The sequence below is a fragment of the Amblyraja radiata genome, chromosome 12 (genome assembly GCF_010909765.2).
Source record: "Amblyraja radiata isolate CabotCenter1 chromosome 12, sAmbRad1.1.pri, whole genome shotgun sequence".
Lineage (NCBI taxonomy): Eukaryota > Metazoa > Chordata > Chondrichthyes > Rajiformes > Rajidae > Amblyraja > Amblyraja radiata.
Genome location: NC_045967.1, coordinates 57,507,307 through 57,527,702, shown reverse-complemented (window position 1 = coordinate 57,527,702; position 20,396 = coordinate 57,507,307). Strand labels below are relative to the sequence as shown.

Sequence of the window (20,396 nt, the reverse complement as noted above, 5' to 3'; positions counted from 1 at the left end):
CCAAGATGTAGCACCTCACACTTATCAGCATTAAACTCCATCTGCCATCTTTCAGCCCACTCTTCCAACTGGCATAAATCTCTCTGTAGACTTTGAAAATCTACTTCATTATCCACAACCCCACCTATCTTAGTATCATCTGCATACTTACTAATCCAATTTACCACACCATCATCCAGATCATGGATGTACATGACAAACAACAGTGGACCCAACACAGATCCCTGTGGCACCCCACTAGTCACTGGCCTCCAACCTGACAAACAACCATCCACCATTACTCTCTGGCATCTCCCATTCAGCCACTGTTGAATCCATCTTGCTACTCCACCATTAATACCCAACCATTGAACCTTCTTAACCAACCTTCCATGAGGAACCTTGTCAAAGGCCTTACTGAAGTCCATATATACAACATCCACTGCTTTACCCTCATCAATTTCCCGAGTAACCTCTTCAAAAAATTCAAGAAGATTAGTCAAACATGACCTTCCAGGCACAAATCCATGTTGACTGTTCCTAATCAGACACTGTTTATCCAGATGCTTATATATATTATCTCTAAGTATCCTTTCCATTAATTTTCCCACCACTGACGTCAAACTAACAGGACTATAATTACTAGGTTTACTCTTAGACCCCTTTTTAAACAATGGAACAACATGCGCAGTACGCCAATCCTCCGGCACTATTCCCGTTTCTAATGAAATTTGAAATATTTCTGGGGGTGGGGGGGTGGGGGCACTCAGCCTATCCAACCTTTCCTAGGTTTCCAACCTAAAGTCCTAGCCTGCCCAACCTTTCCCGATAGCTCAGACCCTTGTCCTGCCATCATCCTCATAAATCATCTCTGCGCTCTTTCCAGCTTAATTACATCCTTCCTGTAGCATGGTGACCAAAACTGAACACAATACTCCAAATGAGGCCTCACCAAAATCTTGTACAACTGTAACATAACATCCCAACTTCCATACTCAATACCATTAAGCCATCTTGACCTCCCTTTTCATCTGTGATGCCCCTTTCAGGGAATTATGTACCTATATCCCTAGATCCCCTGTTCCACGACACTCCCCAGTGTCCTGCCATTCACTGTGAAGATCCTGCCTTGATTTGACTTCCCAAAATGCAACACCTGGTACATTTGCATTAAACGCCATTAACCATTCCTCAGTCCACTTGCCCAGATGATCAAGATACTGCTGTCATTTTTGTTAACCATCTTCCCTATCCACGATATCACCCACTTTGGTGTCATCTGCAAACTTACTAATCATGCCTAGTACATTCTCATCCAAATTGTTGATATCCACTACATACAGAAATGGGCCCAGCACCGATTGCTGAGGCACGCCACTAATCACAGACCTCCAGTTTGAAAAACAACTTTCTACCGTCACCCTCTGCTTCCTTCCATGAGGCAATTCTCTATTCAATCGACTGGCTCTCCCGACATCACATGTGATCAATCCTTCCAGGGAAGTGGGGGCAGGACAAAGTCTGCAAGTTACAGGTGCTTACAGGTGAGGGGGGTTATTGATTGGAAAATGGTTGGACAAAGGCCAGATATGAAAAGACAAATGATGTGAGATAAGGAGAGAAGAAACATGAAATGTGAAGCCAGAGGAAGGAATATAGGTGGAAGAGGATTGGGGGTATGGGTGGTTAAGGAATAAATGGGTGGGCAATCAGGTGGTGCATATGGTAGAGAGGGGTAATAGGGGAAACTAGAACTGGAGAATACAATGTACTTTTATAGATACTGTGGCTGGGATTGTGGGACCCCTCTGTTCATAAGCATCTTGTGGCGTCTGGCCGAGCTTTTTCTGGCCTGCTTACATCTCAATCTTTGCTCTGAGAATAATAAAGGTTATTTCTGAGGAAAATGTTGTGTTGTGTTCACTCTATTCTTTATTTTTGGTCTTGTACCCAAGAGTCCTGGTTCAGTCTTCAGTTTTTGATCCAACAACGGATGACATGAGCTATGCGGCTCAAATTTGTTCATTTAGTTTTGAGATATCACTGAGTCCACACTGATCACCGAGCACCATCCACACTAGTTTATACTAGTCCACTTTCTCATCCTCTACATACTAGACACAATTTTACAGAGGGCCAATTAACCCACGAAGCTGCATGTATTTGGGGTGTGGGAGGAAAATGGAGTACATGCTCAGTCACAGGGAGAACGTGCAAACTCCACACAGACAGCATCCAACATCAGGATCGAACCCATGTATCTGGTGCTGTGAGGCAGTGACTCTATCAGCTGCCTCACTGTGCTGCCACAAACTGTGGAATAACATGTGATGAAGTTCTGACACAGACTTGACATGCATGTGTAGACACACACACACACACAAATTCTGGATGGCAATCTTAGCAGACGACATTGGTGCAGTTCCAGAAACATTTGAAACAAAATTAAATGAACTCAATGGAAATTTCTCGTCTGGAGGAGAAGCCAGCAACCCTACTCACCCCATCTTAACCAAGTTGGATTCCCTTCAAACAACAACAGGTTCTGCCTCCTGACCGTGGAAGTCATTGTCTGGTGTGGGACGGAAATATTCTGAACTAGAGTCCCAGAGCAAGAGCATGACGAACGACCCTTTGGATGTAAGTGTTCTGCTCAACAATCTCAGCACAAGTGGATGAATGGTTCATCGCTGTCCATACATGGACACGGGAACATTAGCCTTTTCTAGATTCTCAGACTGTCAAATGTCCCCGTCTGAAGATAGAGTGAGTATTTTATCACCATATAAGAATATAGACACACAAAACTGGGAGTGTTACAAATGTTCCCCGGGGGAATTCCAATGAGCCATCCCATGCTGCTAAATGCTGAGTGTTCCTGCACAGGTTAGAAATGATCCATTCTGCAAGAGCTTCAGTTTGACAGCATCTAATCAGAGTTTTGTTCCCTTGTTCCCAGACTGCTCCTGTAAGTGAAAGTGACAAAAATATGGTGTAAGGCAACTGGTCCTCGAAGATCGACTGCCTGCTCTCAATGATCGGCTATGCTGTGGGTCTGGGCAACATCTGGCGATTCCCTTACCTGGCGTACAGGAACGGAGGAGGTACTGTAGATGTTTCACAATATACAGGAAGGCACGGAAAAAACAAAGGGAACATCAATTACATATGATGTATTAAATTCAGTGAAGAAGATAATTGCTCCAGATGTAAATAATAATGCTGAGGGTTGCTGAGAGAAAATATGGTGAAAACAAACTCACATTTGCAAGCTCTTTGCTACATAACTATCAATCGGGATGTAAAATAGTGATCATGGGATCGTTTACATTTAACTGAAAGTTCACCAACTCATCCAAAAAGTAGAACTTTCCCACTCCCAACAATGTATTGTCATTTAACTAAAATTATCACAATTTAATTTCCCAGTTTTGTTAACTTTCCTTGAATTTTACTTTATCAAGGAAGTTAATGGGATTAGCACCAGTATAGAACTATTGATTTCTTCCATTTATATAACTTTTATAGTATAATTGTTGAATATGCATGAACCGAACCTGTCACATATTTACATGATAGGATCTTAGATCTTTGGTGTTAGCCGCTTCAGTCTTTTTCTGGGCTCAGGGTTTGCAGATTAAAGTCAGACCTGTTTCACTGGCTGCTCATCACTATTCCACGACACGGTTGATGGAAGCCAACTTTATTCAATACTGAATATTCAGAACAGAAGCTGCGACGGTGACACCTAATTATTAATTACGAAAGTCATGACGTAACAAATCATATCAAATGAAAGTGGAGTTGATTTTTTTACTGGTTTTGGGATAGAAGTGATAAAAATGTTTCTACTTTAATGAAAGAATGTGGAGAGAAATGTATTTGGACAAACATTTTACCAGGTAGATACATGGATAGGATAGGAAATGTTTAAAGGGATATGGACCAAATGTGGGCAATAGGCTAACTTAAATGGGGCATCTTGCTTGGCATGGACGAGTTGGGCACAGTTGTTTCTGGGTTGTATGACTCTATGACAATCTATTCTTATCCTGGTAATACAATAGGGCGGCATAGTGGCACAGCTGGTAGAACTGCTGCCTCACAGCGCCAGAGACCCAGGATCTGTTCCCCCTGATAACCGTATGGGTTCCCTCTGGGTGCTCCAGTGTCCTCCCACATCCCAATGACCCTGCAGGTTTGAAGGTTAATTGGCCTCTGTGGAATTGGTCCTAGTGTGTAGGGAGTGGCCCAGAAAGTAGACTAACATAGAACTCATGTGTACGGGTGATCGATGGTCGACATGGACTCGGTGGGTCGAAGAATGGCAGGCAGTGACTAGTGGGGTGCCGCAAGGCCTGTTGTTGGGACCCCAGTTATTTACAATATATATTAATGATTTAGACAAGGGAATTAAATGTGGCATCTCCAAGTTTGCGGAATACACAAAGCTGGGTGGCAATGTGAGCTGCGATTAGGATGCTATGAGGCTGCAGCGTGATTTGGATAGGTTAAGTGAGTGGGCAGATGCATGGCAGATGCAGTATAATGTGGATAAATGTTAGGTTATCCACTTTGGTGGCAAGAACAGGAAGGCAGATTATTATCTGATTGGTGTCAGATTAGGATAAGAGGAGGTGCAACAAGTCCTGGGTGTGCTTGTATATCTCTATAATATTAAAACTCTTCCTATTGTTTGTGCTTGTGCTGACAATGTGTCAATCTACTTTTCCTACCATCTTCCAAATGCTAGGCCACAGCCTTCCCATTTTCACATATCCTACTCACATTTTTCCCGTCGAGACGATAATCATCTTCCCGAGGCATTCCCACCTAGATTTCCGAACTTAATAATAGTTTAAAGTTTTAAAAACACCCATTTCGGAAAAAAATCCCCAGTGACGTCACAATGCATTCGCAAGGCAGGACGGGACACATTTTATGCAATACATTTCTAGAATCAAGGACAGGGCACATAACTCCAGATAATAATGAATCTATGCTAACCTTGACACAAAATGGAGTTGACTGTCCTTCTTTGTCTAAACAATTGGTCAAGAAGCTAAAATGAATGCATACAGCAGAAACATGTGCAGATGCCTGAGCCAAGTTTGAAGAATACTGCTGACATTGCAAAGTTTACTAATAACTTGTTATTGGGTTAGCTTGATATGGGTTTAGCCTTCCTAATTTCCTGAAAGGCTACAGAATCTTTCAATCATGCTATATCAGACTTGGGTGTGTTTATTGATAAGAAATGACTATAGCTGTACAAACATTTCTTTGTTCGGAGAATGTGTGACAGGGAAGCTAAGGTGCTTCCAGCACACTCCCGCCAGCGAATAAAAGTATCTTGCCTTACTTTGTGTTTGACTTGTCTGTGATACGTAATTGAACTTTAACAGGAGGGTGAAGAGGAGGAGCGGCTTGTGTTGGGGGAACGATTGAGTGGTGGAATCTTGCATTGAGGGAACGGGTGAGTGGTGCTTCAACCACTTCCACTGGCAGCTCGTACCATATACCCACCACCCTACATGTGAAAAAGTTGCCCCACATACGAGTAAGCATATGTTGCCATTTTCAGTGCAAAAAATATTTCCTTTACATTAGAAACTTTACACATAGTTCCTACCTCCAGGTCATTAATGCTATTATACTTCTATCATGTCTCCCCTTAACCTCCGCCATTCCAGAGAAAACAATCCAAGTCTGGCCAATCTCTCCCTAAAGCTAACCTTGGTCTCATTCTGGTAAACCTCCTCTGCACTCTTCCCAAAGCCTCCACGGCCTTCCTGTAATGTGGTGACCAGAACTACACACAAGACATCAAAGGCGGCCTAACCAATGTCCTTTAAAGCTGCATCACGACTTCCTGACTCTTATACGCAATCCCCTAGCCCATACCATATGCCTTCTTCACCATTCTTTCTGCTAGTGTTGCCACTTTCAGTCTGTTATGAGCTTGTAACTCATAACACACAACTACATAAAAGTTAATAGAAACATCCATCACAGCGGATCCCCCACATTCCTCACTGTGATAGAAGGCAATAAAGTCCAACTTCTTCTTCTTTATGCTCCCACGGTCGGGACAGTCGGACCATCCGCAGTCGGGGCGATTGAATCTCCCGCAGCCGGCGGTCGAAGCTCCCGTGTCGGGGTGATCGAAGTTGGTGACTGACCAGAGTCCGCGAGCTTCATGATGTTAAAGTGCGTAGGCACCCGCGGTGGAGCTCCAAAGTCGATCCCAACAGGGATCGCGAGCTCCGTGATGGTGGAGCTCCCCAAAGTCGGTCTCCAGCAAAGGCCACCAACTCCTTGATGTTAGGCTGCAGTGCGTACGGAGATACGATACGGAAAAAAATCGCATCTCCGTCGAGATAAGAGATTAGAAAAGGTTTCCCCCAACTTCTGCCTTCCCACCCCCCACATAAAACAAGCTAAAGAACACTAAAAACATACATTTAACACATACAAACACACAATATAGAAGAAGGGACAGACAGACTGTTAACGAGGCAGCCTTTGTTGGAGCCACACGGTGGAATACTGTGCATTCAGAAGAAGGAAACAAATAAATTGTACATTACATAATAGTGTTATATTGATCATGTGTGGTAAAGATGTTCTTAAAGTCCTTTCACCACACAGCTTCAATGTGAGAAAAACAGTACTTCCACATCCTTCCCTGTCTCTGCTGCATTATAGTGGCTAGTTGTTGGACAAATTGTATTGCAGTTCTTGCTATTTGGTTTGGTTTGGTGTGGCTTATTATGGTTTGTTTTGCTTTTAGTTTGTTAAGGTTTATTTTACTTTATTTTATTTTGTATATATACAGCATGGAAACAGACCCTTCGGCCCACTGAGACCACACCGACAATTGATTGCCCGTTTACTACTATTTATCCCACTTTCTTATCCACTCCCACACATCAGGGGCATTTTACAGAGGCCAATCAACCTACAAATCCACACGTCATTGAGATGTGAGAGGAAACTGGAGCAGTCACAGGGTAGACATGTAACTTCCATACAGGCAGTCCTATTCTACCCAACTCACGCTTTTAAATGGTTATTGTACTTGCCTCAATTACCCTCTCTGGCAGCTCATGCCATATGTCCCCACCCTTTGTGTGAGAAAGGTGTCACTCAGGTTCCTCTTAAATCTTAGACACAAAATGGTGGAGTAACTCAGCGAGACAGGCAGCATCTCTGGTGAGAAGGAATGGGCTTCTCACCTTAAACCCATCTCTTCTGGTTCCTGATTCCACTACCCAAGGTAAAAAACCCTGTGCTTTCTCCCAATCTATTCCCGTCATGATTTTATACACCTCTCTAAAATCATCCCTCAGCCTCCTGCGCTCCATTGGCCTTCATCATTGACTGATGAAGTCCAATGTACCAAAAGCCTTCTCTACCACCCTATCTACCTGTGATGTCACTTTGTAGCCTGCCAACCTCTCCCTATAGCTCAGGCCCATTCCTACAGAATGTTCCACATTGTCTCTGAGATAATCGGGCAACAGGCTAGTCGGTACTTTCATCTCTCAGGCCCTTATCCTCTTGCACGTAACAGCTCAGTGGCTTTACCAGTCTCATCTTTCAGGGCCTCTCATTCCTGTATCCCTCAGCACTCAGGGGCTCCCACAATCTCACCTTTAACATTCCAAAACTTGTAATTCCTACATATTTGGTTTTGAATTTTTTTACTGTGGAACCTGAACTGCATCGATGAAAATGAAAGCTTCTGTACTACAGAATATCTTCCATGTCAGACCACACTGACAATTGATTGCCCGTTCACTACTTCTAGTTGTCCCACTTTCTTATCCACTCCCACACAGGGAGGGTAGAGTGAGGGGGAGGTGGGTAGAGAGGGAAGGGGGTGGAGAGCCTACCCCATCTCCCTCCTCCTCATTTCCCTCATCTTCCTCTCCTCACTCCCATTCTCTGCCCCAGGACCTACCCAGGTGATAGAGCAGTGCCAGGGCCTGGAACTCGGCCTGGTTCTCGTACTCGATGCAGCCCTGGCCGTAGAACCAGGCTAGGCCTTGGTTCCAGTGGCAGCCTCCAGCCGTCAGCTCAGCCGCCGCCTGGGCTCCAGTGCAGATTCCGACGTCACCGTCCCTGACCCCGTGGCAGCAGCCTCCCCACCAGGCACTGGGCGGCCGCAGGGCACTGGGCGGCTGGTAGCCGCGTCCACTCCTCGTTCGCCGTGAACGCTGGAGTGCCCCTCCCTCCCGGAGTGTCCCGTCCCGCCTAGCGAGTACAATCTGACGTCAGTCGGATTTTTCTTTCTCAAAAGGGGTGAGTTTGTGCTGTTTTAAAAATTTTAGGGATCAAAAAGTTCAGAAATATATGTGGTAATGCCACGGGAAGATGTTTATAGCCTCCAGGGTAAAAATGTGAGTAGGATGTGTGAAAATCGGAAGGTTGTGGCCTAGTGTTTGGAAGAAAATAAGAATTAACCAGATTGTGCCCCGATATCACACACACACACAGAGATACATACACACACACACACACACACACACACACACACACACACACACACACACACACACACACACACACACACACACACACACACACACACACACACACACACACACACACACACACACACACACACACACACACACACACACACACACAAAGGAAGAGTTGTAGTAATATTGATTTGGAAAGGTAGATGGATAGGAAAGTTTCAGAAGGATATGGACGAAATGTGGGCAGGTGGAACTACAGTAGATGGGCATCTTGGTCCCCCTGATGGGACACAGTGACATCAATGTGGCGGTACGGTGGCACAGCGGTCGAGTTGCTGCCTTACAGCGAATGCAGCATCGGAAATCCGGGTTCAATCCTGACTACGGATGCTGTCTGTATGGAGTTTGTATGTTCTCCCCATGCGTGCGTTTTCACCAGGACCATCGGTTCCCTCCCACACTCCAAAGACGGACAGGTATGTAGATTAATTGGCTTGGTAAATGTAAAAATTGTCCCTAGTGGGTATAGGATAGTGTTAATGTGTGCGGCCTGCTGGTCGGCGCAGACTCGGTGGGCCCAAAGGGCCTGTTTCCCGCGCTGTATCTCTAAACTAAATGATTGGAATCTCATACATTCACCCCAGGAGTCATGAGGGATGTGTACAAATGGTCACGGTGCAGTAACTCTGCTGCTCAGTAATCTTCCCCCAACCCAGCCCAACCAAGATCAATGCCCTTGTATGTTTCAGCAAGTTGCTGGCTGTTCCAAGGAACACCCACTCAGGTTACAGATTAACTACAGACCTCAAGCCATGGCTTACAAGTTTAAGAAACGTCCTTAAATGTTCCAATCTCAGTTGGAAGAACAAGCAGTTGGTTAGAAACTTCAGTTGATTTTGTCTTGTTCCTGTACCGTTCGTCTCTGTGCTTTTCCAAGTATGGACCCCAATCTGGAGCTGATGAACAAGCAGTAGAAAGCTTCTGTGGAACGGAAAGTGAAAAGTTTCATATTTTTGGTTGTTGTTTTCTTACTATTCCATACAAGATAATGCCCCTGATTCTAATTGTGTTTCCAAAATAGTCCTCTGTGCAAACTCCAATATGGCAGTTTTTGCAAGAGGTAGAGTTGATGCCTCACAGCTTCAAAGTGCCATTCAATCTATCCCTGTCATGATTTTATACAGCTCTATAAATTCACCCCTCAGCCTCTTGAACTACAAGAAGTAAAGTCGTAGCCTGCCCCACATCTTCCTATTACTCACACTTTCAAATGTTGTTATAGTACCTGGCTCAACTACCTCCTCTTGCCTTTCATTCCAATCTACCCATCACACAGAAAACGTTGCCCTTTTCCTATTAAATCTTGCCCCCTCTCACTTCAAATCTAAACCCTTTGGTTCTTTTGGATAAAAGATGCTGTGTATTCCCCATCTATTCCCCTCGTGGTTTTATACACCTCTAAAAGATCATCCCTCAGCCTCCTGTGCTCCAGGAATGAAGTCCTAGCCTGCCCAACTTTGCCCTCCAGCTCAGGTGCCCAAATCCTGGCAATAACGTTGTACATCTTCTCTAAACTCTTTCCACCTTAATGACATCCTTCCTATAGCCAATGGCCATGGACCAAAACTGAAGACAATACTCCAAATGCGTGGAATAAATGGAAATGCTACTCAATCCCCAACAATCCTGATACAATTTCCACATTTTCCAACTGCTATCCATACCTAGATCCAATAACTCCACATGGTGAATCCTTACTGTCCAATCTTCTGAATTAACATCAACTTCAGCATCATTTCATGGATTTATTCTGTGAAAGATGTCAAGGTGTTTCCTTACCTGGTACAATGTGGAGCCCTCAGCTTGGAAAACTCTCACGATGGCAATGATGGGGATCCACATAATGCAGAAGATGATCATACACCAGCCGAGTGCTACTGCCCAAATGGGGTACTGAACGTGTCCGAATGTTGGTTGGGTAAATGTCGCCAAAGACCAGGCTAAGATTACCTGTTTTAAATGATTTTACAGAACAGATCAGAAAATGAATGATTGCCGGTGGTTCAATTATTTTCAGTTTCAAATCATTAGAAGATGTGACCTTACCACCAGCAAACACGGCGAGATAAAACACCAGCACACTTTCCACCACAGCCAGAAGAGCCAGCTCCTCTCCCCAATCATCATCTCAATGTCCTTGATGAAGCTGTTCACTCCTGTGGACAGCAGGAAAGCAGAGATACTCAATCACATGTTATGTCCCCTCTCACACTGCTGGCAGGTCAGTATTTAAAGTCCATCCCTGACAGCCCTTGAGAAGCTAGTGGTGATCCTCACAGTACCTGGAGGTGACAACTCCCACACTGTGGTCACACTGAAGATCACAGTGGTTTGAAGAAACTGAGCAAAATAGAGTAATTGAGTCATACAGCATGAAATAGGACATTTGGCCGATCAAGATATCCCGTCTATACTGGTCCCATCTGCCCGTGTCTGGCCCATATCCCTCTAAACATTTCCTACCCATGCCCCTGTCCAAATGTCTATTAAGTGTTGTTATAGCACCTGCCTCAATTACCTCTTCTGGTAGCTTAATCCATATACTCACGACCATCTGAGTGAAAAAGCTACCTCTCATGTTCCTATTAAATATTTCCCCCATCACCTTACATAGATACATAGACAATAGGTGCAGGAGTAGGCCATTCGGCCCTTTTAGCCAGCACCGCCATTCAATGTGATCATGGCTGATCATCCACAATCAGTACACCGTTCCTGCCTTCTCCCCATACCCCTTGATTCCAGTAGCCCTAAGAGCTCCATCCAATATGCTTTTGAATGCATCCAGTGAATCGGCTCCCACTGCCTTCTGAGACAGAGAATTCCACAAATTCACAACTCTTGTGTGAAAAAGTTTTTCCTCACCTCAGTTCTAAATGGCCTACCCCTTATTCTTAAACTTTGTCCCCTGGTTCTGGACTCCCCCAATATTGGGAACATGTGTCCTGCATCTCACTTGTCTAATCCTTTAATAATTTTATATGTTTCTATAAGATCCACTCACATTCTTCTAAATTCCAGTGAATATATGCCGAGGCGCTCCATTCTTTCATCATATGACAGTCCCACCATCCTAGGAATTAACCTCGTGAGCCTATGCTGCACTTCCTCAATAGCAAGAATGCCCTTCCTCAAATTAGGAGACCAAACCTGCACACAATACTCTAGGTGTGATCTCACCGGGGCCCTGTACAACTGCAGAAGGACCTCTTTGCTCATATACTCAACTCCTCTTGTTATGAAGGCCAACATACTATTAGCTTTCTTCACTGCCTGTTGTACCTGTATGTTTACTTTCAGTGACTGATGTGCTAGGACACCCAGGTCTCGTTGTACTTCTCCTTTTCCTAATCTGACACCATTCAGATAATAATCTGCCTTCCCGTTCTTGCCTCCAAAGCGGATAACCTCGCGTTTATCCACATTATACTGCATCTGCCATGCATCTGCCCACTCACCCAACCTGTCCAAGTCACTCTGCATCCTCATAGCATCCTCTTCACAGTTCACACTGCCACCCAGCTTTGTGTCATCTACAAATTTGCTAATGTTACTTTTAATTCCTTCATCTAAATCATTAATGTATATAGTAAATAGCTGCGGCCCCAGCACGAGCCTTGCAGCACCGTATTAGTCACTCCCTGCCATTCTGAAAGTGTCCCGTTAATCCTTACTCTTTGTTTCCTGTCTGCTAATCAATTTTCTATCCATGTCAATACCCTACCCCAATACCATGTGCTCTAATTTTGCCCACTAATCTCCTGCGTGGGACCTCATCGAAGGCTTTCTGAAAGACCTTGAGTGGAGGGAAGGGTGAGTTGGTTAAATGACAACACAGGCGATGTAGGAAACAAGAGGTATTTTCTTGGACATGTCACTAAAGTCATTAGTACAATGTTCCCAGGAATTCAAATCAGAGACAGACCTCTTAGGTTTATTATTGTCACATGTACCGAGGTACAGAGGAAAGCTTTTTGGCATGCTATCCAATCAAATCAGATAATACTATACATAAAGACAATCAAGCCAAACACAAGAACAATAGGTAGAGCAAAGGGGGAGATACAGAGTGCAGAATATAGTTCTCAGCATTGTAGCACACCTGTTCCAGAGATAAAGTCCAATGTTTGTAATAGGGTAGAGGCGAATTGAACAGTTGCCAAGCTTATGGAAGAACCAATCAGAAGCCAGATAACAGAGGGGAAGAAACTGTTCCTGGTGTGCGCTTTCAAGGATCTGTACCTTCTATCCATCATTGGGAGAAGAAGTAATGTCTTGGATAGGGACAAGTTTTTGACAAGGAATTGCAGATGCTGGAATCTTGAGTAAAACATACCGTGTTGGAGGAACTCAGCAAGTCAGGCAACATCTATGCAGGACATCTGAAGAAGGGTCCTGACCCAAAACATCCCCTATGCATTTCCTCCATTGCCTGGCCCGCTGAGCTATTCCAACACTATGTGTTTTACTTGGAGCAGCTCAGAGGATGAGCTACTATCTGCAAAGCATACACCAGGAATGTGATCAAACTCTCTCCTCTTGCCTCAATGTGTAAAGCACCAACAAATCTGAGGAAGCTCAGCACCATCGGGGACAGAGTAGTACTCTTGCTTGCCCCCTATCATTCATTCTCTCCACCATAGTGGCTTCTGTGTGGAACATGGACCGTTGACTTTGCTGGTCAGGACCATTCTTTAGATGCAGATACCTTGGTCTGTCTCACAATGGCTTTGGCATAATGAGGGGTAAAAGACTAGCAATAGAGGAGAGTTATTTCCTTACCATCAGTCTTTAGGTAAGAGGATATATGTATCAGATCACCCAATCCATTTATTTTTCCTTCTAACAATGTGTTCTTAGCAAATTGGTTTAGTTAATTAGTTTAATTGCCTCATTCAGCACTGTGGTACATGGGAGTGTCACTGCCTTACCGGGGTTTTAGTGGTGTCTGTGTGGAGTTTGCATGTTCTCTCTGTGACCACGCGGATTTTCATTGGGTGCTTCCGTTTCCTTCCAAATCCCAAAGATATGTGGATTTGTCAGCTAAGTGATCCTCTGTAAATTGCCCCTAATGTACAGGGAGCTGATGCAAAGGAGGGATAACAGAGAACTCAAGTGAATGAGTGATTGATGGGTTGTCATGGACTCGATGGGCCAAGGGCCATTTTCCATGTTGTATCTTTAAAACTAATAATACCTAAATTAAACACCATACTTACCATAAATCCAGCTTAGACCGATGAGTTCCAACAGAGCTACTATAATGAGAATCCATCCAGTGCAGAAATAATCAATTAAGTTTATCCAGTAAATTCCAGCCTAACATTAAAAGGAAAGTAGTCCTTTATAAAAAACAAACTTTCAACTTTCAAAATGCAAGGCAAATAGGAAATGAGAAATGTGACACAATCTGTGAGCAGACACAAAATGCTGGAATAACTCAATGGGCCAGGCAGCATCTCAGGTGAACATGGATAGGTAACATTTTAAGTTGGGAGTTGGATGTAAAGATGATGAATTGGGAAATTATTTGTATTGCATGGGTTGAATTGGTCAGAATATGATATCAATCTTGATTGGGTATTCCAGAACCACTTCAGAATTATAGAGGGCTGAGGGGTGATCATATTGAGGTGTATAAAATCATGAGGGGGAATTGAATGGATGAATGCAAAGAGTCTTTTACCCAGGATTGGGAAATCAAGAACCAGAGGACATAGGTTTAAGCTGAGAGGGGAAAGATTTAATTGGAATCTGAAGAGCAATTTTACACTCAGAGGATGGTGGGTGTATGGAATGAACTGCTAGAGAAGGTAGTTGAGGCAGGTTCAATAACAATATTTAAAAGACGTGGGCACCCAGGTCCTGACCTCGGGTGCCCACGTTCTCCGTGACCATGGGTTTCCACTGAATGCTCCGGTATTCTCCGGGTGCTGTGGTGAGCTCTCACATTCCAAAGACATGCAGTTTTGTTGGTTAATTGGTCTTTGATAATAGCCTCTGGTTCGGAGGGGGAGTAGATGAGAAAGTGGGATAACATAGAACTAGTGTGAACAGGTGATCGACGGTCAGCATGGACTTGGTGGGCCATAGGCCTGTTTCCATGAAGTATCTCTAAACTAAACTAAACTGAGAAATGCCACTACAGACTACGTCCTACAGTTCACAGAAGCAGAGTCTGTTAGACATTGGTGAGGATCCTGTATATTCAAAAACTCCCTCAGGATAGGGTGGCTGTCCGCTCCTGGCTGCTATTGTACCTTCTCCCCACGAGGCCCAACTTGCCCGAGTCATCTTCAGTGCCTGGTTTGACATTCCCAGTCATAAACCATTGCCCATGGTGTGCTCACGGAAGTTCCTGGTAAAGTTGTCACTCGAGGGGAGTGTGACACGATAGCACTAAGCCATAGTGTGAGCAAGCCCTGAGCAGGTACCTCTCAGACTATTGTGGCCATCCAAGGAAGATAATCTATCAATGGACATTCACAGTCTGGGCAGAAAGTATGACCCTGTGAATCTAATTCATCACTCCAGGAAATGCGAATAAGGTGTAGGCTGAGTTTCATCATTCAAGCAGACTTCATGAGAGTTCAAAAAAGGACACAATGTGCTGGAGTAACTCAGCGAGTCAGGCAGTATGTCTGGAGAACATGAATAGGTGACGTTTTCAGATCTCCCTCTCTATGAGAGGTCAGTCAGTCCAACATCATCATGGTTCAACATCAAGCAATTGGAAACACCATCTGTCCATTTGAATAGATCCTTCTTTATTCCTTACTCAAATGTCTGACTTCATGGGGTTATAACGAGTAGGACACATATAATATACAAAAGGGCACCATACCTCTGTTACAAACACAAGACCAAGAAAATAAATCAGGGAGCAAACTCCAGCGGTCAGATAAAGACGCTTTGATTGCAGCAGCTTGGGGAACTGGTCCACTAGGTTTGTTATAATTATTTCTGTTAAAAGAAAATTTGAAATAAGTTGATTTAATAGAACATAGAAAATACAATGTAAACTAGTACTGCACAGGAAAGATCGAACATGATAACGAGACCAACTTTTATTTCCCTGCACATGATTCATATCCCTCCATTCCTTGCATATCCATGTGTATTTCTGAAAGTTTCTTAAATGCCACTATCGTATCTGCCTCCATCACCAGCCTTTGCAGTGCGTTCCAGACACCCATCACCCTCTGTGTAAAAAGACTTGCCCCGCACATCTCCTTTAAACTTTGCCCCTCTCACCTTAAAACTTTGCTCTCTAGTATTTGATATTTCCATGTATGTTTAATTTTTCAACACCCTGCAACCAGACATGGATGTGCGATTAGTCCCAATCTGGTTACGTTGGTTGTGGCAAACATTTTTTAAAAAGCCCCAGACTACACAATTATTATCCTGGGACACAATACAACAGGTACAGGGCTGAGGCAGCGAAATGTAGTGTTTTGGGAAATAGATCAGGGCATTGAATTAAAACTCAAACAGACAGACTCATAATCACTGAGATAACATATAGCAGCCACAGGTGCCAAAAATGACATTTATCTGCATTGTTCATTACTGCAAATGCTGGAATCTTCAGTAGACACAAAGTACTGGAGTAACTCAACGATCAGGCAGCATCTATGGAGGGAATGCCAGGTGGCGTTTCAGATTGAGAGCCATCTGCAGGTGACACAAAGAAAGGTCCCGACCAGAAATGTCACCTGTAGATGTACCCGGACCAGAAACTTTGTCTGTTCATTCACTCCACAGATGCCGCCTGATCCGCTGAGTTGCTGACACACCAAGTTCAGTTCATAACTGAAGCTGTCAACCTATTAGAAACACAGTCGAACACTGCAGTAGGTTAGTGAGCAGATAGTTTCCCCTGTATATGGGCCAGAGATTGATCTGTGCCTTTAATTCTCTGTTTACAGGTCATTGGACATCGGATTGGTGGAGGAACAGCTTCTCCTCAACAACTACCAGATCATGGAACACTACAAAACACAAAATACACTATGAACTATAGGCTATCTTGGTTTGCAGTAGGGACTACAGGCTTTTATGCACAAGTATTTGGGTTATTTATTTATTGACTATTTTTGTTTATTTTATGTTATCCGCGGGTATTGTGTTTATTGTGCTTTACTGGCCTGTTATGCGGCTACAAGTAAGAATTTCATTGTCCCGTTGTCGGTACATATGACAATTAAACTCTCTTGACTTAACTGTCCATCTGCCCGTGCATACCTGAAGCCCAAGCAGGTGAGGAGATGGAGAGATGTCTGACACTAGGTCTAGGCGTGGGCTGCGAGGGAAGGAGTTACAAGTAGAGCCCACCAAAGTCAAGGGGACCTCCCTCACTGCGATCCCTTGCGCAAGGCAGGGATCATCTACGTCCACCATTCTGTTTATCCAGGAATGAGCAACAATGGACATTCCTTGGAGAGATTGACCTTTGGTCATCCCATGCTCAAGCAACATGAAAACTATCACAGGGATGAAGTGCAGGTCAGACTTCCAGAGTGTAGGATTGGAGCTGAATGAATCTCACTCACATTCCATTCCAAAAAGGGCTTAAGGTGAGAGGGATTTAATAGGAATCTATTAAGGGGCAACTTTTTCACACAGACGGCTTAGAAACATAGACATAGAAACATAGAAAATAGGTGCAGGAGTAGGCCATTCGGCCCTTCGAGCCTGCACCGCCATTCAATACGATCATGGCTGATCATCCAACTCAGTATCCTGTACCTGCCTTCTCTCCATACCCCCTGATCCCTTTAGCCACAAGTGCCACATCTAACTTCCTATTAAATATAGCCAATGAACTGGCCTCAACTACCTTCTGTGGCAGAGAATTCCAGAGATTCACCACTCTCTGTGTGAAAAATGTTTTCCTCATCTCGGTCCTAAAAGATTTCCCCCTTATCCTTAAACTGTGACCCATTGGTCTGGACTTCCCCAACATCGGGAACAATCTTCCTGCATCAAGCCTGTCAAACCCCATAAGAATTTTGTAAGTTTCTATAAGATCCCCCCTCAATCTTCTAAATTCTAGCGAGTACAAGCCGAGTCTATCCAGTCTTTCTTCATATGAAAGTCCTGACATCCCAGGAATCAGTCTGGTGAACCTTCTCTGTACTCCCACTATGGCAAGAATGTCTTTCCTCACATAATTCACATCCACAGTGAAAAGCTTTTGTTGCATGCTAACCAGTCAGCAGAATGGCAGTACAAGATTACAATCGAGCCATTCACAGTGTACAGGCAAGGGGGAAACCGTTTCTCAGTCACTTCCTGGCGATTGTCTGAGTCGCGTTCTCGCTCCCCTCTCGCGGCCTACCACCTGGATTGGAGCGACGTTTCCTGCCGGGGTCCGGACCAGAGCTCCAGCAGCGGCGGCACAGCGCTGGATTCACCACGGAGCGAGCGATGCCTTACCTGGGATCGCCATTGAAGCTCCGGAGTGTTGGGTCTGCTGCTTCAACATCGTGGAGCTGTGGTTTGAAGCGTTTCCAACGCTGCCGGTGCTGACTTCAACATCGCGGAGCCCTGGGGCCCTTTGCCGAGGGCCGCCAGTATTGAATCTCCGCCCAACACGGCCTGAGGACTTCGGGAGCTGTGCACTCCGGTAGGAGGTGGCCGATTCGGATGTCAAAGCCACGGAGGATGTCCTCCAGTTCCGACGTCGGACTTCCGTCACTACGATGAGCGGGCCTGAACATCGGGTCGCCCGTAGCGGCGACAGCGGCAGTTTGGGAGTCCCCCGATCACGGGAGGACAACAGAGGAGGATGACTGAATTTTGGAGCCTTCCCTCACAGTGGGAAACTTTGATCCCGCTGTGTGGGGATGTCTGTTTTAAAGACTATCGTGTTCTGTGCTCTTTATTAGGTCGTGTGGCTGTACGACGACCACACATTTCACTGTACCAATTGGTACATGTGACAAATAAATGTATCTTGTATCTTGTAAAACCTAAAGGAGATGGGTTGAATAAAGTAACAAAACTCTCACCTACAGCTGCAAACTGAGTGTCGAGTCCTAGAGTGAGCAGCATGAAGAAAAACAAAGTGGACCATAGGGGAGCCCACGGCAGCTGAGCAAGAGCCTCTGGGTAGGCGATGAAAACCAAAGCGAAACCTGAACAGTGGATACAATGGAAATGATTCAGTCATACATTGATGCAAACAGCACTGTAGTAAAATCATTCAGAGATAGTTATCTTTAAAAGATCATAGCCTGGACACAAAGTACATGAATAGATGACATTTTGGCTCGAGCTACTTCTTTTGACTGGTGATATCTATCTATCTATCTATCTATCTATCTATCTATCTATCTATCTATCTATCTATCTATCTATCTATCTATCTATCTATCTATCTATCTATCTATCTATCTATCTATCTATCTATCTATCTTATAAAAGTCTGTGGCTGCCGCCTGCCGTCCGTCCGTCCGGCTGCCAGCTGCCTTTCTTCCTTTTGATTCGTTCCATCGTGTGATGTTACAATGCCCAATGTTCACATATGTCCAATCGGAATGGATCCATTTACATATGCCTTTGCAGGAGCCCCAGCCCATGGTGAACGTTCCATTGTGTGATGTCACAATACCCAATGTTCAAAGACATTCTTGCCATAGAGGGAGTACAGAGAAGGTTCACCAGACTGATTCCTGAGATGTCAGGACTTTCATATGAAGAAATACTGGATAGACTCGGCTTGTACTCGCTAGATTTTAGAAGATTGAGGGGGGATCTTATAGAAACCGATGTTGGGGAAGTCCAGAACAAGGGACCACAGTTTAAGGATAAGGGGGAAATCTTCTAGGACCGAGATGAGAAAAACATTTTTCACACAGAGAGTGGTGAATCTCTGGAATTCACTGCCACAGAAGGTAGTTGAGGCCTGTTCATTGGCTATATTTAAGAGGGAGTTAGATGTGGCCCTTGTGGCTAAAGGGATCAGGGGGTGTGGAGAGAAGGCAGGTACAGGATACGGAGTTGGATGATCAGCCATGATCATATTGACTGGAGGTGCAGGCTCGAAGGGCCGAATGGCCTACTCCTGCACCTAATTTCTATGTTTCTAAGTTTCCCTCTTATCACCCCTCTCCCTCTCCCACCCATCCCTCTCTCCCCCACCCCCTTCACTCTCTACCCTATCCCCTTCCCTCTCTCCCCCCGCCCACTTCCCCCTACCCCTCTGTCCCTCTTCCACCACTCCCCCTACCCCTCCCTTCCCATTCTTCCACTTCTCTCCCTCACCCCACCCCTTTCCCTCCCACCCCTTTCCCTCCCTCACCCCTCCCTCCCCTCCCCCCCCACACCTTCCCCTACCCCTCTGACCCTCCCCACTCTTCACCTCTCCCCCCTCCCACTATCCCTCCCCACTCTTTCCCCCCACCTCTCTCTCCCCTCCCTCCACACTCTTCCCCCTCCCTCCACACTCTTACCCCTCCCACCTCCTCTGTCCCCATCCCTCCCCCCCACATCTCTCTCCCCTCCCCATCCCTCTCTCTTCCCTCTCTTCCACTTCACTTCTCTCCCCCCTTCCCCCTCCACTCTCCCTCCCAACTCTTTCCCCTCTCTCCACCCACCCCTCTCCCCTTCCCTCCCACCTCCCCATCCCCCCCCCTCACCCACATCTCTCTCCCCATCCCCCTCTCTCACCCCTTACCCCGCTCTCCTTTCCCTCCCAAATCTGTCCCGTTTCCTCCTCCTCCTCTCCCCTCCCGCCCCTCTTCTCACCCCCCCTCCCCCCACCTGTGTGTTTGGGGTGTGGTTAATGTGAGTGTGATGCCTCAGCCCCCCACCCCCGCAAACGCCGTTGGGGAAACAGACCCAACGGGTCTGCACTTGGTC

At 45.2% G+C, this 20,396-nt stretch overlaps 1 protein-coding gene across 1 annotated transcript in view; it reads right to left on the bottom strand.

The window, feature by feature from the left end:
* Nucleotides 1-9,293: 9,293 nt before the first annotated feature.
* LOC116979315 (sodium- and chloride-dependent neutral and basic amino acid transporter B(0+)-like) overlaps nt 9,294-20,396 on the bottom strand; it is a 36,381-nt gene continuing 25,278 nt past the window's right edge. Inside the window, exons 8-13 of the mRNA XM_033030922.1 lie at nt 18,545-18,670; nt 15,373-15,491; nt 13,748-13,847; nt 10,575-10,684; nt 10,308-10,478; nt 9,294-9,449 (exon numbers count right to left, since the gene is read on the bottom strand). Of these exons, the coding sequence (XP_032886813.1) occupies nt 9,294-9,449; nt 10,308-10,478; nt 10,575-10,684; nt 13,748-13,847; nt 15,373-15,491; nt 18,545-18,670 (782 nt within the window). The remainder of the gene's footprint in view (nt 9,450-10,307; nt 10,479-10,574; nt 10,685-13,747; nt 13,848-15,372; nt 15,492-18,544; nt 18,671-20,396) is intronic.